At 39.2% G+C, this 21,383-nt stretch overlaps 1 protein-coding gene across 1 annotated transcript; it reads left to right on the top strand.

Annotated features, from left to right (window-relative positions):
* The first annotated feature begins 764 nt into the window (after positions 1 to 764).
* Positions 765 to 19,546, top strand: LOC139720627 (uncharacterized). Its single transcript, XM_071631982.1, has 4 exons — positions 765 to 1,142; positions 16,620 to 16,834; positions 17,359 to 17,493; positions 18,872 to 19,546. Exons 1-4 carry the CDS (start codon positions 1,136 to 1,138, stop codon positions 19,100 to 19,102), a joined length of 588 nt encoding a protein of 195 aa, XP_071488083.1. The 5' UTR covers positions 765 to 1,135; the 3' UTR covers positions 19,103 to 19,546.
* The last annotated feature ends 1,837 nt before the right edge of the window (positions 19,547 to 21,383 follow it).

Here is a 21,383-nt window from a genome sequence, read left to right on the forward strand (position 1 = left end):
ATGACAGTTGTCAACATAATTAGACATCAGTGGAAAGAGGAAGAGTTTCCCTTTCCTCAGGACCAATACTGTGCTCTCCATAGCTGACAATCGTGATATAGCTGCCCTCCAAAGTTGGATGATTTTTTACTACACTGTATATCATTGTCTTAGCTCTCTAAAAAAAATCGAGTGAAAATTTTCACTCTTGAAGGAGTGAATACAAAAAAGAGTGAATTTAGAGTGAAATTGGAGTGAATTTCGAGTGAAAATGATCATTTTCACACATTTTGGAGTGACGTCAGGGATCACTCGAAGATTTTGGAGTGATCCCTGACGTCACTCTAAAACGAGTGAAAATGAACATTTTCACTCGAAATTCACTCCAATTTCACTCTAAATTCACTCTTTTTTGTTTTCACTCCTTCAAGAGTGAAAATTTTCACTCGATTTTTTTAAGAGAGGTTTATGAGAGTTGGAGCTCCATACTGTGATGGCGGTGAGGACTGCATAGAGAAAGTGGTCGGCTTCAAATAGGGAACGTGACGTCATATCTTCTCAATCCTTTCCCTGCATGTCATTGCTTGCACCAGGGAGGTGACCTCTCTTCACCTCCCTGCTTGCACCATGCTTACACATCTTCTCGCGTCGCATGCAAAGTCAACTGACGTCACGGGCATGTTGGGCTTCATCCGAATCCGTTTCCGCTGTTTTCTATCTCAGCATAGAGCACGGCGCAAGATTCTTGCGCACAATTTGATGCTGGTACTAATATGGATAGCGCAAGCTCCACAAACCCGTTCGCGCGCGTGAGCTGTTAGGAATAATTCATCGATCTGCTGAAATTTTATTGTTTACACACACACCAACATTCGCCATTTTCGTTTGGATGAAAGGCTGCATCGCGTTCGTTTGTTTCCATCTGATTGCTCCCACTACCACCCACACTACAGTATACCCGGGTTCGACCTTCAGCTCGTTCACGTCAGTGAATTTTGCCTACAAGCCCAGTGTGTGGAGATAGAGTGCAAGGTGCAGACTTTAAACAGTCGTTCCAATCGACCACAGCTCTCTCTCTCTCTCTCTCAGCCTCTCAGTTGACGTTTGCACGTCTGAAACTCCTACACTTCTACTGACGTACAATACAGCACCCAAAATGACAGGTAAGTTTGAAGATTATTGCTGCTGCATGCGTTTTCCCATGTTTGTAGTGTGTCGGTATATGTAGACCGAGGCAATCATTGATCATCAGCAGATTTGCCAGACAAAAATACCGAAAAAATGCAACGCGCAGAGTTTCTCTTCTGTGCTGTGGGTATAGCACAGTACTTAAATACAAAGTGCCAGGAGGTGCATGGAAAGGAACCTCTACTATCTCCCTGCATAGCCTGCACAGAGCAGCTGATATAGAAACGGATACCGACATACTATGGAGGTGGGAATTTAGGACAAAAGGGGAAAAATTCCCACCTTCCTGGACATACCAATAACGATTGTACACCTCGTGAATTCTGACATTTCTAACAAGATGCATATTTCTGCGATAGATAAGGAGTCTCCTTTTGGCTAAAGGAGACCTCCGCATGATTTTCAGATTTTTACATATGAAAACAAAGCCATAAATTAGTTATATACTGAGGACAAGGTTTTAGAATTTACGAAAATTGGGATGAAGAATAGGGATATTTTTTAAACCTATAGCAAAGTGCAATGAACAAGGATGATGACATGGCAGAGTCACCATTAGAATGCATGCATGAGTTTGGGCTCAAGGAAGCAGCACAAAAGAAGAAGGCATGCATAGATTTATATACAGGTGAACTCGCAAGCAAGTGGCATTGTAATGGAATTACACAGCTACATTTCTGAAATATGTGAGCCTCCTATGTCATCATCCTTGTTCGGTGTAATTTGTTAAAAAGGTTTTTCAAAGTATTGTTTCTCTGCTCAAGAACCACAATAAATTCCACAAATCTGTACAAGGTGTTGTTGATTTATGTACTACATGATGTGAAATTATGAAAATCGTCTGGAATTCCCCTTTTACCTTCTTCTAGCTTCTGGACCTTGCCTTGGGAGATATATCACAAACACACAGAGACTTGGTTTTACCTTTAATTATTTTGTTTCAGGACTACAAAATGGCTATCTGTATTAACAAAGAAAAAATGGGTGCGGCGCTGGATACTTGAATCGGAGAGGGTTTTGATATTGTTGTACATGTATTTCTCTTATAGTTATTATAGGCCTACATGTATTTCTTATATACACTGACATGTTCTTCCTAAAATATCACTCTACATTTTAAACTCGATCCCCATTAAAATGTCGCTATCTTGGGTAGAACGGAACTCTTTCTTGTGAGCACTTCCCCTATAAGTCATCCAATGTATTAAATGGCCCTGTGTTGATATATTTGACCAGAAGAAGAAGAAGAAGAAGAAGAATCTTATTCTGTTTCACATTCCCTCTTTTTTAGATCACTTTCATACGGAAGTTTCGTATTATATAGTTTCCCGAGAAGATTTGATTTCAAAATTTTGCTCTGGTTGCGAACATTTTCAGTCACCCTTCCAAGGTGTAGACGTTGGGTGATTTCAAGTTCGGTGCTGGTGTTAATGCTAGTGCTAGTGCTAGTGCTATCTCCCCAAAGAGCGTTTGAGAGTAGAAAAATGTATTTGTATCTCCCAAACAACAGAGCTCCAACTCCGACGGTCAGATTACCCAATACCGATCACGATTATCAATCCCCAATACTGAGGTGTTGGCATCAAACCACGAAGAAAAATGGGATGCCAGATAAAAGTCAAATATTATTAAAAAGACGCATTCATGACCACTTGGTTTTAGACACATAATTAAGAAGACGGATTGAAATGCCGTAAATTTCATCTCTTCTCCAAAATACAGCGATCTTTATTTTGCACCCAGGCTCAGATATCATCAATAGGTAAGTAGTCATGTCTAGAGTGTTCGTGTACGATAAGTGGTTGCTGGATTGTAGGCGACAATAATTGCATCAGCTGCTAGCATAGACATTGCACGGACAACGTGCATCTACACGTGTACTTGTAGTATGCAGTGAGTGAATGTGGGTATCGCACAGCAACGCTAACACCAGCACCGAACTCGAAATGACAAAGATGATCGGTCTAGCAGACTACATTCAACACCGGGCCCAACACCGCCTACAGGAAATACGCCATGATTTTGAGGTCAACTTCCGTACACCGACTGATTTCACGTTCGGTTTTATTGCCGATGCTAGGGCTGAGATAACACTGACACTAGCACCTAGCTACCACCATCAACTTGAAATCACCCATTGTCATCCTTGACTTTCAGCCAGACATATTCTGTATCACCTTAATTTGCCAGTTCGGAGTTTAATGACCGAATAGCTCATCATGCGTCAACGTACAATAATCACCTTTCTTTTTCTGTTGGTTTGGCCACAGTTATAATAGGCACTTTGAAGCTTTTCAAAGTGGCAAAATGGAACAGCTTGCCATCAGACATAGCAATTTATCGAATTGTTTAAACAAAGGATGAATCTACTTTGACTGTGCGCGTTGACCAGTGAACCTGACTGGTCCGTTTGTCAACACTTGGGAAGGCATCCATTTTATTATCTTGTATTAATTGAACGCATTATAGCAAACATTCTCTATTGATGCTGCCGAATACCATGCAGGCTTGCTTTCAGGCGAATGCGCTATAACAAGCACCATTTACATGGTAAAACGCGAGTAATCACCCTATCACAGATGTTAATCTTCAAAACCATGTTTGTTAGTACAAATTACCTTTCTCTATTTTCGTGGGCAAGCTGGAACCCTGAGTTGGCTTCTTCTATAGTGCAGCTTCGCTCTGAATCCTGGTTGTCCTAGAAATAGGACAATCATAAACTTGTCATGCAAATGACTTCAGCTGCATACATGTCGCTATGCCCGTTCAGTGACCCTTTGACACCCCGAGGAAACTTGTATCGGTCAAAAGGCGTCCGAGGATTATGTTTGTTTGTTCATTTTCATATGAGAAGATGTTTGGATCACCCATATTAAGCTGCAATAGCTGGTCTTCCATGGGGTCCATTTGAATCTTAGGCGGGACCACTTCACCGGCCGATGAATAAATGAAATGGGATCTTTTGCGTGCATGAGTTGTGGCTCTCTCACACCCGAGACCTCCATTTAATGTCCTTACCGAGGAACAGAGTTTGTAGTCTCACTAGAGAAACGGTAGGATTACACACTAGGGAATCGGGAATCGAACCCGGATCCTTTGAATCGTAAGGGAGAACCCGCACTGCAAAAAATGCGGTGTTAAAAGTGTAACACCAACCGGGTGTCAAACTGTGGGTGTTAAATTTGGTGTTAAATTGACACAATTTGACACCCTTCGGTGTTAATTTAACACCAACATTCTCTCATTCATTGGGTGTTAGATTCTCGGTGTTAAAATGACACCCAAGTGGTGTTATAGTTTTGTCATGAAAAGGGGGTTTTCACTAATAACACCGTATCGGTGTTAGTTGTCCACCAGAGAGAGTCACGTGTTCGCAGTCCGATGATCTCATTGGTTACACATGCCAATGCCTGAAATTTGTCGCTGTGGCGCGGAGTCGTCAACGTCTGTCATCGCGATAGTCAGGTTTTCGATGTCGTCTGGGGCTAAAAATGACATTGAATCTATGATGGTGACTTTGCTAAGTCTGTCAGCGGGGATAAGTATCTTTTAAGGTAATTATTTCCTGTATCAGTTATTTTCTATCATAAACGATGTGCATGATTTTTACGGATTTCATCGCATATTATAGACAACTTTGTCTTTGCACGCACGTAATACTATAGTATACTATGTAGCGCAGCATACTAAGTACATGTAGCCTATAGTGTTTGCCATACATAATAGGCCATAACACCAACGCGCTAACAGCGGTGCATTGAGTCGGAATTTCGCTGAGGGTTCCTTTGTCCAATAATTGCATTTTAAAAATATCATCAAATTCTAAATATAAAAGGTTCCGTGGCATTTTGTATTGTTATTGATGTAGTTTTCTTACCTCTGAGGCTCTGGTGCGGATCTTTGTTAGCGCGCAAATCATTACCCGCTACTGACGTGCACGAAGACGAAGTTTGAACAATGTTTGTGTGTACATGTTCGTAGGTATGGGCACCTACTGGTAGGCCCCTAGGCCTACTATATTTTTTGTAGGGCCTACTGTAACTGTTCTAGGTCCAAACTGTTAGGTTTAAATTAGTACTAGGTACTAGTAGCAAATATCGCTTTGAAAAGAGCGTAAGTACCCGATTAAAGGGGCTGGGTGGGGGGTTCTCCCGACCCGATTTTTGTTTATCACAACAGGTTACGTGATGTTTTCAGTAGCTACAGTGTACACGTAGGAACGTAGGGGCATATAGGACGCTAGTGTTTGCGCGTGGATCTTACGTTAGAATCTACTAACTAGTTTCTAATATGAGTACTACTATTTATGAGTTTGCTAACCGCTTATACAAATTTACATTATATAAGAATATGCTCTTATAAAGTTGATGACGTCACATGCATGTAAAACCGGTATTTCCACCGAGTCCATGTTAAGACTCTAGACTCTAGATCTAATTGTAAGGTGCGAGTTCAAGGGTAGCGAGAAACAGAATCACAGCCCATATTAATAACTAAGTGGCAGTTGTTCTCTGTCTGAGAACTGATCCTAAATTTCACAAATGAGTCAAAATGGAATACATGTATCATCGTTTTTTTCATGATTCAAGTGAGGGAATATACGTCTACTTTGATGGTAGTATTTGTTGAAATAATCTCTTGAAAAAAAAAAATCCCTTCTGGAATATGCCTCTTCCCCATACTTATGTTATTGCCACACTTAATGATATTGGCAATAGTGCACTTGAGAATCTTGAAAATGACAGAATTGCAAAAAGACCTTTTATTATCTATCTAAAAAACCTTGAAAATGAGAGTAGATCAATTGCAAAATGGCATTTGATTTTTCCATTTCTCCTCAAATAATATTTGCATAAATGTACACTGCATAAAGATGATGAATACCTGGAAGCAGGATATTATTGCCACCCCCCCCCCCCCCCCCCCCGATGGCTAATTAAAACGAACTTGAAATTATGAGCATACAGTATCTCAAGTAGGTATATATAATAGAATCACCGACTGAATTAATCTGAAGCCACCTGAACAAAACCCTTTGTTTTCTGCAGTTCTGATCAAATCTTTCATGCACACAAGATAAATCTGTTTCATGCACTTGTATACAGTAAATACACTAGTGCAGTTATGTGGATGTTCAGTACTTTGAATCCTAAGCCAGTGCATCACACCTTGCGCACCAGTTTGACAGTTTGCGGACTTGTAGCCACTTGATAATTATGTATGTTCATGGTCCTTACACTTGCAGGTTGAACAGTACTTCTCACTCCTTCTCCCAGGCAACGATGCCAAGCTTTTTTGAGCAGTGGCCAGTTTTTGGTGGAAGGTCTTGTCAAGCTAGCAAGAGGAAAGCCTTCAGAAACCACAGTCAAGCTGTTGAGATTGCTGGGAGAACTCATGCGGAAAACTGATGTGGATTCATGAGACTTGGAGCAATCATCAAATAGTGTACCACCAGACCTGGTAGCAGTCAGGGTATGCACAATACTATAGGTTTTGAAAGCCTTTTTTTATGTTCTAGATGTCTATCCATCCAATATCGTTTCTTGTGTATCATGCCGCAAGTTGAAAACAATCATCTGTGAATGAAACTTGGTAAGGCTATGTAAATCCAGGGGGCGTTCCACAAAACTTGTCATTGGTGACAACTGTTATAAGTAGCTGAAATCTTTGCATCTGACAATACATTTTATCAAACGTTTCCCTGGAGTCGATGAGGGTCATGAGGTCAATAATCAATGGTCAGGAGCCCTTCATTATGAAAAATAAATGCAGGAAATATCTTGTGACTTTGATTTTTCAAAGGCAGATGAATGGATTTCACCAAACTCAATTGTAATATAAAAGTTCACAGTCACAAATCAATGTAATGTAATTTTGTTATTTTGGAGATGCTGATGAAATAAAGAAGAGTTTTTTTTCTTGTTTTTTTTTAAAGAAGTCACACAACAACCCATGGGTTCATCCTACATGAATGATCATATATTTTACTTAATGCTCCCTGATTATGCAGTGCAATTCACTGATAACTTCTGTTGATACCTGGATACTTTGTTAATGAGTCATAGAATAACATGCATTTCTTACAACACAGCATAGAGTGTAAGTAACCTGCAAATCCTTCTTGTACTCTATCTGCTTCCACCTGTGAACCAGGGCGCAAGGATTGTGCAAGATTGCTGTGGCTTTGGCTATAGACTACCTTATCCGATTTCAAAAGGTAAGTCTACATGACTGTAAGGTTTGTTCAAATATGATGCGACAAACCCCCTGACATTTTTAGTGTTCAGATATGGTGCGCCGAACCACGCCACTTTCATTATGTCAATGAATGCACATGACTCAAAAAAAAAATAAGATAAAGATAAACTCATGACATTGTATCTTCACTTACTTTTGAGCTTGATTGCACCATAACTTCTTGCCACTGTGTGGCAAAATATATTCCTCTTGCCTCAGTGTTTTTGTTTTGTTTTGTTGCATTTTGATCTGTTTATTTGTTTGTTTTTTACCATCTCATATCGCATTGATTTGTGCACTAAAATGTTGCCGGAGTTTGACTCATCATATCTGAACAAGCCTTTATGAGTCATTTTGGACAGGCAATTAGAACTCACAGTACTTTGGTATTCTGAAAATGAAATTGATTTTTAGGAGTTTAATTGATTTTGCATTTTCTACTTTCTATGATCTGTTTTTGTATTAGAAAAGAAATTAGAGGTCAAGGGAAATTTTCTGGTTTTTTTTTTGTGTTGTTGGACTATGTAATTTATTAAGATCACTTGCTTTTCAATGTTTCACAGGTTAACTTTTTTTTTTGGATGTTGTGAATATTTTTGCGCACTTGCCTTTGTCAGGGTTATGTCCTGATGTCGACGAGAACTTTTCTCGTGAATGCTTCAAAGACGATCCTTGAACTTTAAAGATTGTCTTCCCCATATGTAGGCTAAAATTTTGAAGTTGCTTTTTGATCAGTCACGAATAAGAGAAAAGTGATAAATTTCAAAGCTTCTTTAAGAAAAAATAGGTATAAGTGAGTTTTAATTCTGAAATTATAGTGATCTTTAAGTAAAATGGAATAAGATCCATTTATTATCCTCTGCCAAGAAGTGGTGCCTGAATTGTTATGGTTTTGAGTAGTCCATCCCTCTGTGTGTGTGATAGCTTGAAATCTGTTAAAATAATCATAAATGTGAATAAAATGTGTTAAGCCTATGTATGACTGAGTCTATCAAATTGCATTATGGAATCGAAATAAAGGTCACAGTCAAATTTGTCTAGTTTTTATTTGTAATAGATTCATACAATGTCTGTTTGTTTTTCATTGTTTCCTTACATTTTCAGCCTGATGCTAGTTTTGATCACCACTTGAAGAGGGAAAGCAGAAGAAGATGCAGCTCTTGATGCAGCTTGCTTGCTTGAAGATCAGAAGATGCAGCTTGCTTGACAGAGGACGTCAGAAGGATAACATACATGTGTACCAATATTACTTCATTGTTGACCACTTGGTACTACCCTGCCCTGGTGATATCATTCAGAGTGCCTTCGACACATTGTTCAAAGCACATTAAATATGTGTTTTGTCTACGGTATGCAAAACCTCTCATCAACCTTTGGACATTTGGAATTACCCCGAGTTCGTGAACCAAGATCTAAACTTTCAAATAGATAATGAAGTGATGCATTCTTTAGGAGTTCCCACTGAAACTGCTTTTTTTTTCACTGTTTGCCATACGAACATGGACTGAGTGATGGACAAACAATAAATTGCGCCCAGGGGGCCTGTGTATGGACATAATTTGATTCGTTCAATGGTTTTAGAAGACACTTGAAGAATCATCATTGTGACAATGAAACTGTGAAGATACTCCAAGTCCAGTTCTATGGAGGAACCGAGATAGAGACTGATGATACAAGTTGTATACAGTTGATGAAGCAGTACTCTCCATTAGTCGATGACAGTTTTTGATGAGGAGGTGATTACCTTTAGTCCAGGGGACATTGAACAACGACCTTGTAATTTTTACATGTCCTAGTTTACATGTGTCAGTATGGAGTAATGCATTACCATGGTAACATCAAATTTTCATAAAGATTACAAATACAGAATGTGGATCAAGCTACTCAGTTTTAAATCAATTCTGTTGAAATTCGATTGTCCAGAAATCTGTTGCCATGGCAATTGCAGTTTTTAAACAAATCATACAAAATTGTGTGGATCACGCTGCTCTCTTAGTTTCTTTTTTTTTAAATTTAAATTTGAATTTAATACATATGGTCACTATGATAATATGTTATCGTGCAAGACACTTTTTGTGGGGGTCATAAATCCGTTTCCATGGCAACAGCATCTTCATACAAATCATCCACAAGTACGATGTGGATTCAGCTAACTTCCTCAGATTTTGAGCATTTGACTTTAAATTTGGCACATGTGACCACTGTATTATGTACCTGTGCAAATTTTATTTTTCGTCATTGTCAAATAGTATGTTGTCAAGTTAATGGTATTTTGTAATGAGAATCGTATAAACTACAAGTGGATTGAGATTACTCTCTCAATTTGTAGCAATAACCTTGAGATATGACACCTGTATATTGTGACAAGATAAATTCTAGATGTGCAAAACACTTTTCTCGTCAATGTTAAACAATGCGTTGCCATGCTAACTTATTTTTTTTTAATACAAAGCAATCGAAGATATTGTGATTGACTCATAACTCCCTCATGTTTTAGGCATTTGACTTGAAATTTGGCACGTGACCACTGTAGTGCGCTAATGTGCAAATGTCATCTTTTGTATCGGTCAAAGAAAGTGTTATCATGGCAGTGACATTTTCAAATTAAAAACTTAGACAACAGATGATTATGCAATCTCCCTCAGTTTCTGAGCATCTGGCCTGAAATATTGCACAGAGTGCTAATGTAATGGCAACCATCTTTTAAAATGAAAATCAAACAAAAAATACTGTGAATTGGGTGAGCTCCCTCAGTTTTCTAGCATTTGACTTGAGGTTTCGCTCATGTAACCAGTGTAATCTTAAAATGAGTCGCACACTGATCTCACAGTTGAGTAATCTTGCTATGGTAACAACTTTTGTTACATTGTACTTTTTTTTCAACAAAAGGCATACAAGAATATCATGAATTGAGCTAACTCTCTAAGTTTTAGGTGGGGGTATCAATAATATCCAATTCGAGTTGAAAATATTGGCCCAAGAAGGCCTTATGTGTGTCATTTGAATATTTAAATGATCCGAATTTCACATGCTTGTATCATCACTTGCCATAGCATTGATCAAAAGAAAGAGTATGATTTTTTTTATGTTAACATTTTACAACCAGACTGGATGATCTATGTTGAATATTTGAATTATACAGCTGAGTAGACAATTCAATTTGAACATTTGAATGATAGAGCCAAGAAGATATAATACTAGTATCAATTTCATTTGAAAATTCAACTTGATAGTGCCAAGAAGGCCAAAGGTATTCAGAGTGAGTATTTAAATTTGATATTTTAGCCTACAATAACCATAATGTATCTCATTTGCATAGATAATCAAAGAACCAACTGACAGGGTCAAAGGTATTCCATTTTGATACTTATATTGTAGAGATGAGGCTTTCATTACATGTAATAGAATTATTGTGTTTTGTTGTGACAGACAGAATTTATTAAATATTTTGATCAACCTAGTAGCACGTGACTGTCTTTCACCTACTTACATTACTGTTTTATTTTGTGCGATTGAATGTGGAGAGTGTGAAATGATGTCGAGGTATCGACACTTCAAATTGTTAATAAGTTGGCATCACTTGGAATTTATTTCTCACTCTGAAGCGTTGAATCAACACTTCTGTGGTGTCAAATAAACACCAAATAATGCAAACTTATAACACTTTGAAGTGTTAGAATAACACCATGACAGGTGTTGGGGGTATAGATTCTAACAACAAATAGTGTTGAAGTTACACCGTCATTGGTGTTAAAGGGTGTCAAAAGAACACCAAAGTGGTGTCAACTTATCAATAATCTAAGCAACACCAAAGCTGGTGTTAGTATATTTTAACACCACGGGTGTTGAACCTACACCATAACTGGTGTTGGGATGTCAAATGAACACCATTATGGTGTCAACTTCTTAACACTCTCTTAAGTGTTGAAAAAACACCGAGGCTGGTGTTGGTATATTTTTACACCCTTTAACACCCATGGGTGTTGGATATTTTAACACCAGAGACGGTGTTACTTCAACACCAGATGGTGTGGTCCTTTATTGAAGTTCGGCCGGTGTTAGATTCAACACCAGTGGTGTTAAATCTAACACCACTGTTTTTGCAGTGCGGGTCCTTTGGATCATAAGGCATAATTAACCCTTTTTTCTTTTCTTTTTTTTTTTGCGGGGACCGTTTTAACATGCTCGGTGTAATTAGATTGCCTTGATGTTGTCAGCAAAACTCTGGTTCCGAAAGGATGGAAAGGCTCGCCTGTGTCATACTTAATTCTGAAATGCTCATAGACTTGATGCGCAGGTCACCAAGTTCCCCTACTGAGTGGGTTAAAACGGGGCTCCACTGAAGTCGGCTATGTAGCAAAGCATGTCAATATGTATGGGCCTACCGATAGACCAATTCGATTTGAGGTATGCCTAACAAAAGATAATTCATGCACTGTCATACCGACGCACCTAGCTTGTTTTTTTGTATCTTCTTTGGAAGTCCCCCAGTTATGGCCGCCAATTATAAAGTTACATTAGTTCCGTGAAGTCGGATTCGTCTAGGCACCGATCACCCACCAGATGTACGGGCTCACACGCTAAGGCTGCGTTCACATAGAAGTATACTATTCGGGTATTCGGGCTCGTTTTTCGAGGGCACGCGAATAGCTTGAATCGAACGATAGGATTTCCTCACACCGGTTCACATAGGAGGGCACTATTCGAAAGTACCGAATAGCTGCGAATAGTATAGCAAAGTGGGAATCGAGCTTGTTCGATTTTCTTGCAACGTATACCGTCTCTCGTTTATGAAATAATGACACTTTTGGTCTGGATTTGCCCTTTAGCAAAAATAAGCATGTTGACTGACATTCTGATGCAGTTTAAAAATTGTTAATAAGATTTGCTGGGATGTAGGAGGAAGAAATCCTCACTGCATGGGATGGCGAGTTGACGGTGCGGGTGATGGTGTACTCGGTGCCCGAATAGCGAATACCGAATACTTCTATGTGAACGCAGCCTTATAGCAATGACTATTATAATCAGAAATAATGTTCAATGCTGTATTCTGTGAGACTCGCAAAATTAATTGCTGTTGTGAATTTGAGCAGGCATTAGTCAAGGTAAGGTGCATGACAATTTGGCCTTGTGATACTCCCTTCAGCTGACTTTACCTGTTTACTGTTGTACTGTGCACTGTAAATTTCTGCAGCAGAGCCCACAGGGTGCAGACAAATAAAAACAAGATAAAGGGAGAAAATCCACAATTTCATTAATACATCATAATAGAGCAAACTGTTCCAGAATTATTTTGTAGGCCTTTGCATGATATGTCGGCAGATTTCAACAAACATTTTAGAAGTCGGAAATCCTTCGTCATCGTCCACTTTCGTCATTAAATTTCGCGTGTAGAACGTGGACTTCGACGTGATTACGTCAATTCATGATACATGTACTGGGCATGCTCCATATTCTCTGGCACGTCCACCGCCAGAATCGAGAACGCGTCCTCGAAGTTCTTCACGTCCTCCCAGACTGCGGACGGGCAGCGTGCGCAGCGTGTGCTGATTATGACGTCACCACATCCGTGGACTCGTACTTTCCGTCGACTAAATTAAAGGACAAGTCCAACGTCATAGACATGTGAATTGAGTGAATGCAGCGATACTAGTATTAGTAGAGCACTTCAGTGAGGGTTTGAGGACAATTGGACAACCCGTTAAAAAGTTATGAACTTCTGAAGTTTCTGCTTAGTCACTGCTGAATGAGAAGACTACCACATTCTGTGATCATACTGATGGCACATGTGTTCAACGATATAAATATTTAAAAACATAAAGAAAGTTCAACATTTTCACTTTTCTCGCATAATAAAGAAAAGCTTGACTTGCCTCTTTCAGAAGGCTGGGGAATAATATTACCCTTTACATATACGTCAGCGACAAGTCGAGGAAATGTGCACCTTTAAAAAGAATAAATCATGGCGGTATTTGTGCATGTGCTTGGTTTTACGCCTGAAATGTTCCATTTTTCTAATAAAGTAATTAGCTAATGCTTCTTCCCACGTGTGGTATAGTATTTTACAGGTTCTGAAGTACATGTACTTTAGTTTTCAGTGATTTGTCTTCCCATGGCCTGTTCTTTGCGCACTCAATGCAATGTTTGCTGCAATCAGCATGGAAAGGAAGAACGAACAGCTGCATAGTTTTGTTTTGTTTTGTTTTTTTTAATTTAAGAAAGTGCGCTCGGTTGCGTATTGTATTGAAAGCCTGATCATTAGGTTTACATGCAATTTACAAAGAAGGGATTCTGGTGTCTTCTCCCTCTTTGCTGAAAACGAATGAAGATTATAGTCGTCGCCATGTCGTGATTCGATTTTTGTCGCTGTTATGTTGTTGTCGTTTTATGTTTGTCTTTTCACCCAGCACAAATGTATCACTTATCATGAAGGAGGGAATATAGGGCCTATACAGTTATAATGGGGATTACCTTGCCTTGTACAGAGCTCTATAGGAAATGGAGGACATTGTGCTGGATTTTTAGAAACGCATTTCCGTATTTTCTGTATGAAAAAAGAAGATTTTTTGACGAACTCTGACCTGTACGCATTGTGAAACAAGAAAGAAAGTCTCAAAGGGTATTGTTGTCCTGCTATTCCGTGCAACGTCACGTTTATAGGCACACAGTTGAACCTGACGTACAAACCTGTAAACATTTTCGATTGTACTATATATAGTACACTCTGTGTCGTAAATGTTTACAGGTTTGTACCTTCATATCAGGCAACAAAAGGGCGTACGCTTGTACTTAAACATTTTGATTATCTAATGTCAATATACCTTGATGTGTTCTGTGTGGTACATGATTGTGAGTTTCATGGATAATGATGTCAAAATCGGGGCCGGAAAAAAAGAAAAGTTCCGCAACACACGACAAAGCAAGCGTTCCTGTTGAACTGTATGAACCTTTGTGAAATTGTTCCGCAGGAAGGAAGGTTACACACTGATGTACATAATAGTGCAAGTTTGCGGCAAACCTGTAACTTCCTCCTGTAAGGGTAATCATTTTCTTATGCTTGTGTGTGTGTGTGTGTGTGTGTGTGTGTGTAAAAAATCTTGCATCTACAATCAGAAGAGGTCAGGTTGAGTCTTAAGACAGTTTTTAATCAATGCATAATATATGAAACTATCTGTGTCGGAAAATTAACATCATAGTTATACCCGTGATCACCGAGACACATTAATCCCATTGTCTAAATGACTACGTGCAACCTGTAGACGTTCATGAAGCATTGATCAACGTAAATGCGCTGTGCTTCAGTTCAGGTGAATAAAGGAATATGACAATTACCAGAATTGCCAGAACTGCCAGGACATTAATAAAACAGCGCAGGCTGATATACTTACAGTGTATCGTGGTAAAGAATGTCATAAATATGTATGAAATAAAGGGAATAATTTCCCTTCTCGAAATCCAGTAGCAGTTTTATCGATAGGATTTAACACATATTTTGAACAAAAATGGCATACAATTATTCTGTGTACTAAAGTTGCCACACAAATGATATTTTGTAGAGCAGTTGTGTCCAAAGTTCATCGGAAATTGCTACACAGCCATCCGCAGGAAGATTATTCGCTGACATCATATGCTGTATAAGCCAATACGTAGGTTTACAGGTAATACAAATAACGGTTTATATTGCACCTGTCGATCCCTGAACCTTGGGCCTTTTAAAGGGGTAGTCTAGTTTTGGTTGAGGCCTAACTCCAGGTTTCTAAAAAAAAATAATTTATTTATTTATTTATTTATTTGGTTTTTTTTGGTGAGATGATGAGAAACCTCTAATACAATGTGAAAAGGCATGTTATTCCAAGAAGAATTCAGCATTCTATTTGATGAAACTTGCTTCGGAAATTACTCAGATATCCAAAAGAGAGCAATCCTAATAAAAGATGGGACCTACCTTTTGTTACGATCGCTTTGTTTCATTTTATTATTGGATGAATCGGCAATTTCAAAACCGATTTCCGTTAGATAAACTTTGAATTCCTCTTAGAAAATAAGTTTAAATTCTTCTTAGAATAGTATGCTCTGTACTATTTCATAAGTGGTTTCTTGGTATCTCGCAAAAAGTTTTTTAAAGCCCAATTCTCATCTCCACCAATAGCGTACGTGAATTGACACCCGACCCAATATATGCAGCCGATGTTGAATACTGTGTGCAGTTTATGATTATACTTCCATCTCTACGCTATTTACTCTTCCTTTCTGTTCCACTGCGTGAGAAATACAGTGTCTGTTCCTTTTGCTGACGTCACATCTCAAACCTAGTGGGAAAAATGCAAACACAGATATACGATTGTTTCCAATGTTGACTTTCATGAGAACGAACGAGAGAGAGAGAGAGAGAGGGGGGGGGGGGGCGGTGGGGGCAAAGAAGTGTATGCATGTACATGTACAAAAGCAAGGGTGGAAGAAGAAATGTAGACCAATTGATGGAAAGTAATGCAGTATTACGCATAAGTAGAGCAAATTGACAAAGAGGTTGTACAGGTCAAGAGCATTGGACGTTGAATCATTTATAATGATGACTGTATGAACGATAATGAACGCCTGTTGTCGTGAAAAGTTGTACGCATATTGGTGGAGGGAAGTTCAAGTTTCTGAATAATCTTCATAACCCAATCTCTCACCGTGAGTGTTCTGTTGATATTTAAAGGCTGTTCGTATATAGTTCCACATTGTGTACAGATAAAGGTTATTTGCCAGAATGGGCATGTTGCTTTTAAAGTAATGAAATGACTTTTCTCGTTATCCTGTTGAATACTGCTGCCAGCATGTTCACCAGACAGAAACAGTGTTCGTTAAATCCTATAGCTGACAGTGATAATTGGAAGAAAAAAATGTTATTTCCTTCAACGCAAAACAAGGGAAATGGATGTTTCCCCCAGATGTTAATTGATGCGCCTTTTCGTGTGACACCATGTCTACACAATTCGTTCTTATTTTCAAAATGAATTACATGAATCGTTACGTCGAGCAAACTAATTATGCATCAAATCGCTCAGAAAAGTGTGTAGTGCCTAATGCAAACTAAGGGGAAAAAGCTAATTTCCGAAATAATTAATGCGCATGCTGGCTTAGTAGGACCTGTGTCCTTTCAGAATTGTTCTCAATATGACCCAAAACACAAAAGGTGTTATCGTGTCTTCCCCGTTTCCACACGTCTGCAGACTACACACGCTTTCAAGAACCCCTGCCGGAAGTGAAGGTGCCTGGCGAAGCTCCGCCCTCAATGGTTCCACCACCCACTTACGAGGGTCAGCAGCCCCCAGCTGGCTACGAACAGCCGGCTCCAGCTGCTTACCCGCCACAGCCCCCAGCTGGCTACGGGCAGCCGCAGGCGTTTGGCATGCAGCCTCAGCCCCAGCCTCACGTTTATGTGCAGGTAATGGTTTAAAACAAGGAGCCTATCGTGTTCCAGTTGATCATTTAGAAAAGCAGAATTTCAAGTAAATTACTCGTAAAACTGAATACCAAGCAGGGAGAAGAATACCAGGAATGATAATGATAATGGTAATGTTTTGAATGCGCAAGTAAACTTGCCTTCTCTCGTGACTCTTGTGACTTCAACTGAAGTTTTACATTGTATTCAATGATTCCGCATTGTTGTAACACGGAGCAGTAGACAGTTTCATTCATGTGGTCTAATCAGAAAACAGTGTATGTCGTTTATTCTATGAGGAACAGATCTATTTTTGACAAATAACATATAATGCTTCACTATTAAATTTGAGTGTGGACTATTTTATAGAAACTCCCATAAATACATTCAAGCGCTAGAAAAAAAAAAGTGGCTTCAAGACGCAAAACTTATGAGAAAGTCCCTGCCGGGTGAGTCAAGTTTGAAAGCAAGCTATAAAGAAAGAGATTCCACGTCTAAAGAGCCATTGGCTGTTCTTTCTCTCGAAGGCGCCGGGCCAACAGATGATAACCCACGTGACCACGGCTGTCATCCCTCCCAGCGACTACTTCGGACTGGCCCTATTCGTTACGATCTGCTGCTGCCTCCCGCTCGGCATTGTGGGATTGGTGAAGTCCAGTGAGGTAATTAGAATTCACCGCCAAGATCCATCAACTCGCAGACAATTGGCTATAGCCATTCAGTATTTGCTTTGTGAGGTTAAAACTACAGTTTAATGGCCTGTTGTACGAGTCTCCTCTCTCTTCCCGTGTCTTCTAGCGCGTGATACAATTTAGAATGTAAAACAATGCAACGAACCATGCTCATGAGAAATGAACAGGCGATTTGAAGGAACCTATATACCCATTCACTAGATCAGATTGATTCACAATCAGTTTGGATTTTTAATCATCAATCAGTGCTGGTAATAATCTAACCAAGAGATGATAAACCCCTCGGTTCATTGTGCGTACCTTTTCAATGTAAGAAAAAAAAGATTACAGCAGAACGGTCATAGATCGAGGGCGAAAAGGAAAGCCTGAAAAAATACATTAACTGAAAATGGGAATCGAATGACAGTATATCTGTCAAAATATCTTCTACATATCGGGACAACGAGATTCACTTGTATTATGCATTTTATACGGCTAAATCCCGCTATAATGAAACAGAAGGGACCGGATAAGAATTCTCTCGTTTTAACGAAATCTCTGATGGTTCAAACTCTGTCAAACGGACGAAGTAAATACGTTAGAGGACACAATGACAGTTTTCCTGGATAAAAAATTCGTTCTAACGAAAGCTCATTGTATCCGTGCTTGTTGTAGCGGTGTATCATGAAGTAAATGCTTATTTTGCCTGTGATCCCTCTGAACAACAGATCGGTCCCAACACCTGAATTTGTATCGACGTTACGTCGGTACTTGACCAAAGAAGACTATAGCCTCGAGTAAAACAGGAATTTAAAAAAATCACTAAAATACATTGCTAAAAGATTCCATAACGAATTTCCCGCAGGATAAACAAAAAATAGAAACCGAGGCGATTGAGGAGACGTCTATGGAAGATTTTGTTTACAGTGTCACACGCAAGACACTACACATGATCATACCCCAAAAAGCCAAGCTCTGATAAGCAAAGGCCGAAATTCAGATTGTAGTCTGTATTTCTAAGTCCACCCATATTATTCTTGTTGACGCGTGAACTAACATAAAGCCATTTGTTTTGTTTTGTGTCTTTTCTTTTCGTTTTCAGTTCTGTTGATGATCACAGCGATAAATCGCTTTACTTACCATAATTATTTTTTAATGCATACCTGATGTTCGACGATCAGGTTGTTTGTGACAATTAGAAGATCATTGCCCACCCGAGCTGATCTGATCCTATCCGATTTGGCAACAACTAATTTTGGCAAGCTGAATTCCAGGTGTTGAAATGTTTTGAATATGAACATGTGGATTTCTCTCGATAAAACATACATAACATTTAATGTATTTGGGATATTTTCGCTGCCTTCTGCAGGTGAAAAACCGCGCTGCCATGGGCGATGCTGCGGGCGCCCAGCGTGCCTCCCACGAAGCCCATCGATACTCCATGATCGGTCTGGGGATCGGTATCGGGAGCTGGGTGATTGGCATTATCCTCATCATCGTCTACGTGGTGGTCATCGCCAGCGCCGTGGCCAGCGCGGGGAGTGAAATTTCCGACCAGGTTGATACCTGGAACGACTTTAACAGCTTCAATAATAATTGAGCTCAGTCGATGAATACTTTCTTTCGACTGGTCGTATGAGTTGCGTCCTTTCGATGATGCATTTATTCATCAGCGTGGCTAGGACCAAGACCATGCAGTAATGATATGAAATACCTTAACTTTATATAGCATTAATGTGTCTTTTCTATTTGGTTCTTTTTTGAGGAGCAACTGGGAGTTGACATTTCTTTTTGTTTGCTTGTTTATTTGTGTAACGGAGGAGGACCACAGAAACACAATTTGGTCGTTTTCTGTGTATTCTCGTTAATCTTACTGATCTATGAGGGTCAGTGAACAAAAGACAACAAAAACAATACTGATATGGTAGGTTTGTAAGATTTGGTCCTTTTCCCGAATAATGATCACGTGACACACCTCCCCCAGCCTCTCAAAAAGACAGTAGAATTCAAAAGAGATTAAATCTTCCACTATACGTTCCCTGTTCATCGTTAAAACATCCAGTCAAATCCTCTCAGTGACTCAACCCGTCTCAGTCCCTTTTGTTGTCATTCAAGCCTTCTTTTTAACCAATTTGAATAATTATCTCACAAAAGGATAAAAATCTGAAGCGCCCTCTCAACCAAATGTATGCCATGCCTGTACAGTCGTTATGCTTCTAGTGCTGCAGTTCTTTCGATAGGAAACGAGGCATAAAAATAGTTTGACTTTTATTTTGTTGTTGTTGTTGTTATACTCTTCAGTTTTGCATGTGTTAATGTTTGTGCAGTAGTTTCTATGAATTATAAGTTTGTGACCATTGTGTAAGCATTTATCTGCATTCTTTTCTCGAGTGCGAAAAACACTATAAAGATACTGTAATCTGTGATCATGGTACTTATTTCTGTTTGCGTAGTCATGCATACATTGTGTGTTGTAAGAAATAACTTATAATCACGTCAGTACTCGCCTGATATTTTGCTGGTAATCACAGCCTTTGTTAGTCGTAGTCGCGATTTGCACAGCAGTGTACTTCTGTGATATGAGTAATTGTTTTGGATTCAATGTCATAGTTTCCGAAATGTTTCGAGGCTTATTTTTGTTTTGCTTTTGTGTGTGTGTGTGTGTGTGTCGAATGTTTTCTAACCTTTAAATTGAAGAGATATTGTAAGTAGTGCTATTCCTGACAATAACCAAAGTGTATAGTCACATAGTGGCAACTTCGTTATACTAGTACAGTGTATTCGTTTATGTTCAAGTTTCTTTAATAAATACACACACGAAGTCGGGTTGTTTCCCCGTCACGTTCTCGTGCACCTTTGTAAATGGTGTTGGTCCTTGTACCGAGAATTATTTTGTGGTGGGGGTTGTCAGCGGTTAATCCTACAACATGATGTTTTTCCGACTTCACAGTTATCTCTACATGCGTTTTGCAAAGTTCTGCGCAGATACAATGTATCTGGTATAGCAGCAGTTAAGTCTTTACATGTACTTTGAAATCACGGAAACACAAGTATACACCCATAGTAGACACATCATTCTGTTCAAGAGCCAATTTCAGTACATGATCATAGATCATAATAGCAGTGCGTGTGTGTGTGTGTGTGTGTGTGTGTGTTACCTTACTCACGGACTTGAGTTCAAATTGCAGCAAATTGTCTTTTACTAAGCTCCCCCCCCCTCTCTCTCTCTCTCTCTCTCTCTGTACATATACAGTAGAATGTGTTTGTTTCTGCGTGTGCGCGTGTTTTTAACGGGGATGGAATGTTATACATTGCACCTTTACGTGTCACACCTATGAATAAAATGGATTTGCCCTGGCCCCTTCTCAAATTCGTTCTGTAGATACTCAAGAAATCAAGGAAAAAAATGATGAAAAATCGGTTGCTTGAGTAAGGTTTGTTGTTTTTGCAGTTGAAAGGAATACATGTACATGTATTTGCTCTTAAAAGATGCACTAAACATTAATGTCTGAAGTCTTCATGCTGATTGTAGATGATTGAGATGGACTATACATATATTTTGTTTATGTCGGGCCCTATAAGTTAACTAAATGCGTGTATGATGCTGTTGAAAACTTCTGAGTGAAAAAAAAAACCAAAACACGTAGTCAGCTTGAGCAGGAAAAGAAACAAGCAACATCAAAAATCCCCTTTGCAGATATGATGACTAATTTGAAATAAGTTGATTTAGCCTACTTGGAGACGGACCAGGAAAGACCGTGAATGTTTTGTGTATTTTCTGTTTTGTTGTTTGTTTGTTTGCATTTTGTTTTTGTGGTGTTTTCCTCTGGATGTAGGCCCTGTAAAGGTGTGAGACCTTCAGAGCAGACTGTACAACGGAC

This window comes from Diadema antillarum, unplaced genomic scaffold (genome assembly GCF_040938485.1).
Source record: "Diadema antillarum isolate AM-2024a unplaced genomic scaffold, OU_Dant_1.0 scf00000131, whole genome shotgun sequence".
Taxonomy (NCBI): Eukaryota; Metazoa; Echinodermata; class Echinoidea; order Diadematoida; family Diadematidae; genus Diadema; species Diadema antillarum.

Coding starts and splice junctions, on each gene's coding strand:
- LOC139720627 (XM_071631982.1), top strand. Junction 16,835..17,358: donor AGCCTCACGTTTATGTGCAG/GTAATGGTTTAA, acceptor TTTCTCTCGAAG/GCGCCGGGCCAACAGATGAT. Junction 17,494..18,871: donor GATTGGTGAAGTCCAGTGAG/GTAATTAGAATT, acceptor TGCCTTCTGCAG/GTGAAAAACCGCGCTGCCAT.